Source organism: Atta colombica, unplaced genomic scaffold (genome assembly GCF_001594045.1).
Source record: "Atta colombica isolate Treedump-2 unplaced genomic scaffold, Acol1.0 scaffold78, whole genome shotgun sequence".
Classification (NCBI taxonomy): Eukaryota; Metazoa; Arthropoda; class Insecta; order Hymenoptera; family Formicidae; genus Atta; species Atta colombica.
The window spans coordinates 1,119,376-1,131,901 of NW_017259570.1; the positions used below are offsets into that span (position 1 = coordinate 1,119,376).

The window sequence follows — 12,526 nt, forward strand, 5'->3', positions numbered from 1 at the left end:
AAGGGGGATTGTTCCCTGAAAAAATACCGACGCACATCTTCTTTTAAGTCTTTTAACTACTGAAGTTTGTCCTAACTTACTTTGTCATCTTCTAAATATCTATAGCGACATTGACATAGTCTAACTAAAAGATGGATAGCATAGATATTTGAAAACTCAAGCTAGGTCAGGTAGTTGTTTGTTAAGAGAAGAAGAGGAACCGGCTTTGGTTAATACCGCGCTGTACGTCGTCCTTGCCGACGCCACCACCTGGGGTGAGCGGCCCTTCAGAAGTTCCTTTGAGATTTGCAGCTCGAGTAGTATCTCCATGAGATGATGTGCGTAAAGTCATCTGACGATAACGGTGACACGCCTTTGATCACTTCCGCCTTGTCTTTTACCGCACCGATATAACCGTCCTTACTAGTCATATCGGTTATCTTGAACGAATGTGTTCTTAGATCGATATCGTGAAAAGGTATTCGATTTTATGAAGGTAAAGAAAATGTTCTGTGAATGAAGCGGCGCTGTTCATTTCAGTCGCTTTGAATTTAGCAGATCTCTTTTATTCTTTATATATATAAAGTAAATAATTCTTTAATTCTTTATACAAAATTTTTTTCTTTGCACAAAATAACAATTGCATTCAGCGAAGAAAGCAGCTTTGCAACTATTGTGAAATTCTTTAAGATGGTTGATCTTGCCTTAGTTCTTTACTGTATCTAAATGTATAAATCAATCATAATAAAGAATTTTATAAAAGTTGCAAACTGTCTGCTTTCTCTGCTGAACATAGTCAATGCTTGTGGAGTTATTACTGAGGGCTATAATTATATATGAATAAAATGAATATTAATAAGTTTATGAATAATACAATTAATTGATAATTATCAGCTACGTTACTATTATATTGAACTACTGGGAATGATAAATCGCGACTCATTAAGCGATATAATTAAATTTTCAATCGACTAATGATAACTTATGGTTTATACAATTATAATAGGCATGAAAATAGAAGAATACTGGTGTAAGTTAGGAGCAGCAATATCGCCTCTCGTTTCTTTCAGGGATCGATGGTCAAGGTCTCAAAACTGACCCATGTTAAAAATCTTCAAAAAAGATCCTACGGCTGTCGTTGCGAGAAAACAAATCTTAAAAAATTCGAATCTTTATCATAATAGATAGAACTCCCATGTGTGCGTGCTCTGTAAAGGGGACCACAAGAAAAGAAGCGAAAAGTAAGGAGGAGGGAGGGGGTCTCGGACATGTCCCCGCTCTCTTGAACGCGTAAAAGAGATTTCGCCGACGTTGCTTTCCTCAGACGAGAGGCCGAAGGGATTCTCGTGAGAGGAGAGAGAGGAGAGGAACAGCGAAATAGAGAACAAGGAGAGAAGAAAGGAAGAAAGGGGGGAGGATCGCGCGGGACGGGCGCAGTGAGGGACGGAGGCGCAGAGAGGGTTAGTTGAAAGGGTTAGCTGAATGGGAGCCGTGTGTATGCTTTCCTCGTTTGAGAAGCCTCGTATCGCCCAGGACCGTAAGGGAATCACACTGCGCCACTGTCCTAACACGCATCGTGATAAACCATTCGCATAATTATTTAACACCCGTTAAGTGCGTTGCGTCGAAAACGACGGTTTTCATTGCGATGTTCGACGTTTGGCTTCCTGCGGTCGTATATGGGCTAACAGTGAGCGGTCGATTGATTTTCTCGCCGGTACTCGTATGAATTTGAATTGATGGCGGAGAGTTCAATGGCATTTCTGATACAGGGTGGTCCATGAAGTGTCAATTAATTAGAGACCATATAATATCAATTTTTATCAATGTAGATTAATTTTAATCTTTTTTTATGTTTTTCTAATTCTAAAGTCTATTCTATAATATGCTCTTTGTTTCCTGCTTTTTACCTCTTGCTTTTTACCTCTTGCTTTTTTCCCTTTTGCAACCGTTTTATCGACAATTGTGTTTCTTACTACGTGTTTCCTGTTTCTTCCCAAGTTCGTTAACTTTTATCTCGGGCGATAAAACAAAAAACCGGATAAGAAGCAAAAACACAAGATGTAAAAAATAGCAAAAAGCAAGAAACAGAAAACAAAAGGTACATTGTAAAATAATCATAAGAGTTATAAAAAATAAAGAGTAAGTTAAGGATGTTCTGGCTATACAGTCCTAGACAAAAGTTCTCAAATTTGAAATTGATGAAATTCTATACTTTTATAAATTAAATTATGCGCCGTATCGTGTATAGAACCTAAATAATGTCAGTAATGTGATATTTGTCATTACAAATGAATATATTTGTATTTTTTTAATCGTCGATAAAAACTTTTGGATGTGAATTTTCCTTGAAGTCAATCGTAAAAAAAGAAACTGCATATTATATACTGCATATAAATAACATTTCATGTATATTAATCCATATTTTAATATGAATACTAAAATGAATCAACTGATATAGATTTCAACGATTTCAGTGATTTATTTTAAGAACTCATGCAAAATTTAATTGGATAACTCGTAAACTAGATAGAGAATCGACTTCAGATTTTACATTATTTATGTCTCTTGATAATAAATAGAACAATTTATTAAATTTTCGAGTTATTATCAATGTTAGAATGTTAGCCAGTACATTCTTAAATTAAAATTAAATTTAATCAATATTGACAAACATAAACATGCAAATAAAGAACGAAACCTGAATCTAAAAATCAATTGTGTGGTGAAATACTTTCAATTTTATAAAATTGAATACTATAAGGAATAAGGAATACTATATTGAATACTATATATACATAAAAGTAAAAGCTGTTTTATGATCGAAATGAGGATGCGGTACCACGATGAGTTAAATTTTCGGTTCACTGGATCGGTATTTCGATCCAGAAGCGAAGAGGACGTTTACCTGCCTGTAAGAACGGTTCTTCCTAGAAATATCCCGGGATGTTTGTGAAGGATGCTGCTATCTTTCGCGGAAGTTTTCCTCAGTTACGAAAAAATTTTCGTTAAATGCAATCTTGATAGACTCTAATTCCAACGCAGGAAACATCTTTTACGATATAAATGTACAGTATTGAAAATCAGATTTGTGGAAATTACTGCTCTCGATTCCGAGACGTATCACATTATTACATATTACGGTTATCAAACGATACGTTCCTCAGCGAGAAAAAATTTCAAGTTTACGTTTCCTGTTTTTCATTTCGCGCTGTAAAAGCACCACTCTATAGTTAGAATTTCAAATGTCTCGAAGAAAAAAAAAAGGAGAAACAAAGAGAAGATGACGCGCTTTCATCAATTCGTCGTTTCGAATCGTTGACGAACTTATTGGACGCTGCATAGGCATTGGACCCCCGGTTACGCACTCGGGACACCCGTTAGATCGCGCGACGCGACGAGGGAAGGGCCCCGGAGACTCTCAGCGGCGCGGCTCGCCGAGCGAGCGAGTGAGGCGTTCCGAAAACCTGTAATTACGGACCCGGCGTACATCAAGCGGTGCCGCCGCCAGTCGCCAGCCGCCGGCCGAGGCCTACGTCTTCCGTCTCTCTTTTTATATCCGTTTCTTTTCTCCGCCTTTCTCTTACCTCGCTCTCGCGCTTCTCCACCATCTCCGTCCCCCCCCCTTCGTCTTCTCTCTCAGGGCCGTATTTCTATAGGGTACGATCGAACTGCTGCTCTAACATTGGGCCTGTAAGATGGACACCTGTATAGCAATTTATATTACAATTTCGAAAGAATTATTCTTTACTCTTAAATAATTATAAGTTGTAAATAGCTGTTTGATTGTATGTATGCCCGTTTACGATAGCAATTAATAATTCTTTAGATTCATTTTGAATAAAGCTATAATATTTTGGAAATATAGTTACATACATGTCTTATCTAAAAATAGAACTATTTTTATATTGTTTCTATATTGTTATATATATTTACTCCTATGTGATCTTATTTTTTTGTAATTATATAATATATAGTTTATAATTATATAATTATATAGTATATATAATTTTAAATTTTTGATATTGGCGATAGTTTTGATAGCAAGCATGAATACATGAACTGGCGGTGTTTGGGGGATAGAAAGAAATCGGTATGATACGGCATTGCATTCTCTCTTTGATTTCTTTTTTCTCCTCTTCTCTCCTTTTCTTCCAAAAGTACCGCCGTACCTGCATCGAGGACCAGACTTACCTATATGCTTCTTTATTCCGCTTCTACCTTTTCATTCGTGCTTTCTCTCGCCATGTCATTCCGTTTCTCTTCTGCTTGGTACTCGTTTTGAACCTTCCCGGTTTAGCTTGAGCGGCATTTCGAGCTCTAGGTTGGCGAAATTTTTTTTTTTTTTTTTTTTTTTTTTTAAATCATATGTACATAATGATCGTTGCGATAATATTCTTAATTAAGAATTATGGAATTTTTTCACTAACTTAAAAATCAAATTAAATTTAATTAGGAATCTTAGATCCATATTAGTAGATTACATTATTATAAAGATCGAGTAATAATGAATACCAAACACTTTGACGCATCACTTCCTTTTAAATAATACTACAATTTTTTATTATTTTTGGAGAATGATTACCGATTGATGCGGATTAGAAGAGAGTAGATATTAGGTAGCGAAGTCGAGCAGAAACTCGCAGTTTTCTGAGGGATTCGATAGCGATGCACAAAAAGCCGGCATGTCAGCGACTGCATAGAGGTGTATCGCCGGATGGCCTTTAAGATTCCTCTCCGTCCGTTGTTGCCTTTCTTCTTCGCTCTCTCACTCGCTCCCTGCCTCCCTCTATCCCTCTCTCCCTTGTCCGCGTCTCTCGTTTTTTTGAAAGAATCTTAATCGCTCGCGCCGATAAACGGCCCTCGCGAGAATCGGGAGCGACCGACTGGCGGTAGCTGGCCATTCTCGCTTCTAATTCTTTCCAGCCACCATCGTCGCTCTTGATTCTTTTAACCTAACGTTTAATTTTAATTAGCATTCAACAAAGAGTTTTATTATAATTTTATTACTCTAAGATTTTGATTGAATATTTATTATTCTAATAAGTAATATTCAGCTTAAAGGCTCCTGAATAGTCAGTCTCCATCATAGCCATATTGAATTGTGACGTCAGAAGCGAGAAGTGATACGTTAATTTTTATTACGTATCATTTATAAATAAAGACAATTTGGATAAAACAAAATGATGAGATTGCTTTGAAACATTTGTAAAAATTGACGAAAATTATGCTTATCCCTCCTAAATCAGTAAATAATCGTAAAAAGTGATAAAAGGCATGAAGTGCTTTTATTCAATGCGCATTCGTAGCTTATTTTTACTTACATGTCACTTTTTAAGATTATTTATTTACTGACTGAGGGATGAGCATAGTTTTCGTTCATTTTTACAAATGTTTTAAAGCAATTTTATCTAAATTGTCTTTATTTATAAGTGGTATGAAATAAATATTGACGTATCATTTTTTCGCTTCTGATGTCACGATTCAATATGGTTGTGATAATTACTCAGGAGCTTTAAGGCTTTGTAATAATTTTAATCTTATTGTAGGTTATCATATATTTATTCTATACACTGAAATATTAAATTTTAATAAATATTTGTTTGAATAATTCTAAGTAAATTTTATTAAACATATTATTTATTTGATATAAAACCATTAATTTGATCTAATTATCATTTTTTTATTGAATAAATATTTATTTACTGTAAGTGTTAGTATTCAAAGAAATATGTATTAAGGTTTAGTAATTTTAATTTTTTTTTCAGTTTTATTTATTAAGTACGATTAATTATTCTCGATTAATTATTAAAAATTCTGAAAGATTCGAGATTCGTTTACTTGTACATCACGACGTCATTTATTGAGTAGGATAAATGAAAAAATATCGCGCAATAAACGAGGAATCGAAAGCCGATTATAAGATACTTGAATGATATAGAGAAAATTCATGGAGAAGTAGATTCGCCGCGAATCGTCACTCAAGTGGCTTCGGATGAGCAAATCATTTCGATGGTCCTCCGCGAAACGATGATTTCAAAGCGCATTCCCGACAATCTCATAGTTACATGACATCTCACACGGTAGAAAAGGGCCAAAGGGCTTTGACAATTCTCGTCTTTTCCTTCCTCCTTCCCTTTCATGAGAACATTTTTTTTTTAACGAATCAAGAAATCAAACACGATACACATTTCATATTTTAAGGATGGAAACATCGTTTTGTATATATATTGTTATTATATGTAATATTCTGTATAATACATATTAAAATACTGCATGAGATATTTTCTATCTCGATGTAGAATTAGATTTCTTGAATGATTCGATTTCTTGATTTATAGAAATATATTTGTCTCTGTATTTTTGTCGAATATGATTTTCGTTTAAAACTCCTAAAAATTAATTTTAATAATTTTAATTAATAAAGACCCTTTTTTCTGTCTTTTCTCTCTTCGTTTAAATTCCTGTTCTACAATGTACATCTATGAGATGCTGGTACAGTTAATCCCATCATTGCATTTTCGTCGGTAACATCGCTGTTCGATAGACGATGGATGGCCCTTTATCCACTCTGGGACATATCGTAGCGACAATCGTTTCTCAAATTGTATGTCGATGAATGACACCACGTGTCCATGATCTCGTGATTATCGACCGCATCACATCTCACAACTAGTGTGCTCGATGAATACAAAAATTTGTAATTGAGCTACAAATTGTATTTATTCAAAATTTTCACGTTAAAAAAATGTAATCATATATTCATTCAAAATTTTGGGTTTTCAAAAATATTTATTCACAAAAAACCTATGATTATTTAATGAGTATTTATATTCCTTTAAGTATTTTAATTAAACAGAATATAAACTGAAAAAAAGCTCCATTAAGCAATCATTACTCCTTAACTATGTATATAGTTTTGAATTTAAATTTAAAAAAATGTATTTTATTTATTTTTGTCGTTGTAATATTTAGATTTCATGAGGAAAACTTAGAAATTAAAAAAAATATTTTAAAAAGCAATACATTTTTTATTTATAAATATAATTTGATATGATATATAATTTGATATGATATATAATTTTTACATAGTCTTTATTTGAGATAATATATAATTTTATATAATAATAAATTTTTATTTGAGATGATATTATTTTTATCCTCTTTGGAATTTGTTTAACTATATATCATACTTGCGTTACTAATTTGCCATCTGTCATCACTGATGGATTCCTCTGACGGTTTCATTGTTTTTACAGATTTCTGTTCTCTTGTAGGCTTGCAAATTATGTGCAAATAATACAGAGTAGAAATAAATTCGAAAACTAAAATATTTGTAATTATATTCAAAAAAATATTTATTCAAATGAAATGAAAAAAGTATTGTTTCTTGACAAATAAAAAAAAAGTGTCAAATGAATATTTTTATTCAGTTTTTATTTATTAATTCGAATATTAAGGGTATTCATCGCGCACATTACTCACACCCTCAGTTATCTGCACGATCAAATGATTAAAAATTTTAATTATTAACATTTTTAAGTTTTTAAGGATTAAAAATTTTTTTAAGACACAAACGGACAATTTCAGTCAATTTGCTGTCAATGTTCGTCAATGTATTCATTTAGTTGTTAAAATTGTAGAGCGTCAAGTTTGGTCAAGTTTTATGTATATGTATATGTAGATTATAAAATCACAGCACAGACTTTTGCATAAGGCGTAAGAGAAACAACCATTTAAAGTCCTTTATTTCATTTTGATCAGTTGATTCTCTTATACCTTATTCATTATGCAAAATTCTGTGCTGCAGCCTTTAAGTTTAAAACTAAAGTTCTCGCACAAATTCTTTGTCCAAAATCCAAATGATCCATTTGGCCATTCGGCCAAATTTAATTAGTTATCAATGGTATACCAAGACGCAAAGAGACTGACTTATGAATCTCTCATTTTTACGAAACAGAAAAGAGATATGAAAATCCAAGGGTCAGATATTCGGCGACATGTTATAGGCCCGGATATCAGCGATGACCGGAAGCCGCGCGACACGATTTCTTTGTATCTAGAATCGGAAGTCACAGAGGCGTAAATTTTAATATCATTCATGTAGGAAGTGAGAAAGAAACACCTCTCGGTGCAAAAATTCCTTCTGTAGGATTCTTCACGACACGGAGGAAACCATATAGCACGCTTCGACAAATCTTAATATATCGTCGAATGCGTGTCCCTTTTATGCTTTCGCGGTATTTCGTCTCAAAATCCATGATAATGTTATGTCGACCGCGTGAAGTGAACGCGATTTTACGCTGGACGAATCGCGATTTTATTATAGAATTTGCAAGGGAAGGAACCGAATATTTTGCAAATCTTTATGGTAATACCATATGTGAAATGTCGAAAATATGAAATATAAAATATGAAAAATACACTATGTACATATAAATATGTTTTTGTTGCAACGCGAGTATTTTTTTTATTTATCGTTTAAATATTAAAACTCTTTGCAATGTAAAAATAAACGTAAAATCGCTGGATTTAAAAAGATCAAAGATCTTACTTTAAACTCTCAAGAAAACGCAAAAAATTGGTGAATTAAAAGAAAAAAAAGAAAATAAAAAAATTATCTCGAACTTCTATGCGCGCGATCCTGATTGAAATTGCGTCGAACTGGAAAAGGTTTATATATTTTCCAGTTCTGGGAACGTGAGGGTTAAAGTCATTAATGAAAAACATGATGGCGACGGAGGTGATGGCTGGAGCACACAAATCATTTCATAATTCGTTAACCCCCTCGGGAAATCTAACCACCAGGTGCGGCGCGAAATATAATAATTTTAATTTGTATCTTACTTCAATCTTCTTTCCTTCTCTCATTTTATGCTTGCCTAATGACATTCGTCGTAATTATTCGACGGAACACCATGGTCGCTAATATATACTTGGCAAGAAAGTGAATTTTAATTATCAGAATGATGTAAATCTTCTTTGTTTTTTTTCATGAAAAAAAATGAGCTTCGTTAAATCTTAATTATTCTAATCATTCCCAATTTCCCAATTTCGAAATATAATACTAAAATTGTTGTGTCGATTTTATATCATATATATACATTTTTAGAGTATATCCGAAATCCCGATTTCTGGCAATTTTTAAAAAAATCGCAGTTCTTAAAAATTCAGACAATTTTTTTAAATTAGGAGAATTCTTATGTGTATATATGTACATACATACACACACACACACATATATATATATATATATATATATATGAAAGTTTTTCGATAGTGCAATCTTCTTACCAATTCTTCTGATATCGATATGTAGGTTTTTCAAAGTTTTGATTAGAAATAGAGATTTTCGAAACTATGATTCTTGGAAATTTCACACAATTCTTGGAATTTTAGATGAGGCAACATCTTGTCAGATTACAATTTCCTGATTCTTTATTAATTTTTCAAGAGTTTCAGTTTTCCCGAAACTTAAAATTATAATAATTTCAAAATTCTTTTAAAGGTTTCAGAAATTATTTAAAATTTTAGACAGTGCGATTTTCTTGCCAATTATATTCTAATACCGTGTCAATTTTTTGTTTAATTTTTTTTTTTTTTTTTTTTGAAATTTAAAAGTATTATAGGAATTGATTCTTCGAAGTGTTTTGTGTGTGAAAAAAATTCTGTACACATTAAATTATTAACACACATTTATCGAAATTCTTAGCTTCTCTTTTTGTTTATGTGTTGAATTTGAAGCAGTGAGTTACTTTATCTTACGCAGGAAAAACGAACGTTTCCATATCTACAAACGATCGGCAAGATAGATTTGTCGGTGAATTTCAAATTGGTGTCACTGTCGCTATAGGTGGCGGCACCACTTTGATACAACAATGAGACTCGAATATTTCGAGCTGTACGTTACGATTTCAAAAGATCTCTACGATCGATACTAATATCGACGCTTTTCGACGGATCGAATGCGGATTCATTCGTTCCGACGATCGACGACAGGCGTAGGGAGGGGAAGCGAAAAGTACAAGAAAAGAAATGCAATTCGGCGATGTGCGTCGTCAACGGCGATTGTGTCGTGAGGCTTACTTTGCCGTCACGAGAAGGAGATTTCGCCGAACAAATCGAAAGCGTCTATTCGCCCAACATTTGAGAATGAACTCGGAGAGATTGTCAAACAATGAGGAGATGTCTGCAGTAGAACTGATACGGTTGGGAAAGCTTCTTAAGTTAATACCTCGTGGTCGTCGTTGCTGACAAACATTTTCTTTCCCTTTCATCAGGGAATATCGCGTTCGACCAGTCCACCTTCCCCTCGTTCAAAAGAGGTATAACTGCAAACAAATTGAGGAATTCGCTAATTATTATATTTGAAAGCATGCGAATAGCGTGGGTGCATTTGAACGTTCGAGCTCTTTCTCTGTTACAATCCATTGATAGCCTAAATATACTTTGTTTTCTTTCTTAAATATAAATAAAAAAACATTCTTCATAAAATGAAGAAGTTATTTAGATGCAGAAGAATCTACATTTTTAGCAGCAATAGATTCTTTGGCTGTAATTATACAACAATAGTTGTAGTTATGGAACAATAGAATAAAGAGCTATATCCATAAAATTGAGATATTCTTCTATGATTTTTTCTAGACTATAATTTATGGTTGAAATGTGTTTATAATCAATTCTGTAAAAATCTTTGGTGTTAGAAATGTAAACTAGAGGTCTCGATTGATTCATCTTCAGCGAACAATCCAAGAAAATACTTCAGTGAGGCATTCGGGAGTCGACATAGGTCATAAGGAGTCTAGACGCTATCCCTACCCTGCCTATCGTTATATCAGTGTGGCTTCAGTCCTGGTCAGGACGCAGCCTTGATTCAGTGTGCCTCCAGCAGTGCTATCGAAGCCATCGAAAGCATCCTAGGCTCATTCTTTATAATATAATAAAGATTTTGCAGTGTTTGTGATATTAGATCAATTCACGTTTGTCAGAATCATAATAGATCTTTGTAGACTTAACAAATTTAAGAGTTGTCTGCGTTAGATTCCACCACCATGATGGTATGTATTCTGATTCTTCTTCTTTTTTGATTCAGGTAAATGTGCAGTGGAGCGAAATGATTGACTATGACAGGTTTTCATTTCATATTTCTGCCTTTGTGTGGGTCAGGATCAAGTTTCGTATTCATTCAAGAGCTATACCTTTTCTTTCAATAGCTCTATGATATGATAGCTTTATGTCAAAATTATTTCATCGTGAATTGTTTTGTGTTGGTGATACAAGTCGATTACGCTTTGTGCAATTTTGTGAATGTGTATAGAGAATTCTTTTTAAGTGTGTAATCAAGATTATGTATTGTGTATGTTTCAAGTTTTTTAATGTGGTTTACGCTACGATGTGTTATATATTAGTGTAGTGAAAGCAGTTCTTGTGAATTAATTATGTATACAAGGGGGTAATATCTCTTACTCAAGTGGATAGTTGTACATTTGCTGCTCAGGCTGAAGTATGGCCCCATATATGAACCATATTTCAATGCCCTGTCATAACAAAAGAACAAACCCTAGAGGCATAATAGCCTTTTTCCCCTGATATTGCCTTACCTCATAAACCTATTAATATTTTTCTGCTGTGTTAGAGCTCAATTTCAGTTAATAAAAGGTAAGGTATTAAACTCGCAATATAGATATAGACATTTTTGGAACTGACAAGAACTTTCAATAGATTGTGTTATAGGTTTTGTCGATCAATACCACACAAATGGTCTGCGCAACAGACCAATAGGAGTTGTGCATATATACATGTACGCAAAAATTTATCCCTCTGCGCAGCCTGCCAGGAGATGGTCTATAGTTTCTCCGCTATGCTCCACCCTTAAAGTTCCTGACAACAGAAAAAACTCCCTTAGCTGCTTAATTGAGAGATATGACTCACCACAGAGCTCGATCGATCCAGCATCCCAGATTTCCTGCCTTTGTTTGCATATACCCACTCTGCTCTTACGTAAAAATATGACTGTGTTCAAATCAATAACATTTAGGAAATATAACTGTTATAAATATAACTTCTATTTTTATTTTAATTCCATATATTAAAATGAATATGCTCTATATGTCATCATAAGTGAGATATATATATCCTGACAGCTATTATTTCTATTTTAAAATATATAATTTTATATTTTATATTTTAAAAATACAACATGTAACATTTAAAATTTATATTATAAAATTTATTTATTTACTGTTTCAGGTTGGGACTAACCATGTCCACTAAGAGGCATCGCGGGCAAAAGTTAAGCGTAGATAATAAAGTAGTACATGAAGGCCGTAATAGATAGAATGAACGCATTTCGGCAAAACGAAGCGCGTTGCTTCAGTGAAAACTCTCCCAGGCCACCAGTGCCAGGTAAAACAAAATATTTAAATAATAGAGTAGAAGAAATTACATACTAATGCATAAATTAATCATATCAGACTATTAGCTTACATTTTTTAAATTTTTTTAGAAATGGGAGTAATGATGTAGCTCTAAAAATTTATATTTTTTA

The 12,526-nt window shown here is 33.4% G+C and overlaps 1 protein-coding gene across 5 annotated transcripts in view; it reads left to right on the forward strand.

Moving 5' to 3' along the window:
• LOC108692589 (axin) overlaps window positions 1–12,526 on the forward strand; it is a 28,925-nt gene that overhangs the window by 12,772 nt on the left and 3,627 nt on the right. For 3 of the 5 annotated variants that reach the window (XM_018200901.1, XM_018200904.1, XM_018200905.1), the window contains exon 3: window positions 12,229–12,384. In XM_018200901.1, the coding sequence (XP_018056390.1) occupies window positions 12,297–12,384 (88 nt within the window). In that variant the 5' untranslated portion in view covers window positions 12,229–12,296. The other 2 variants (XM_018200902.1, XM_018200903.1) reach the window with 2 other exon arrangements.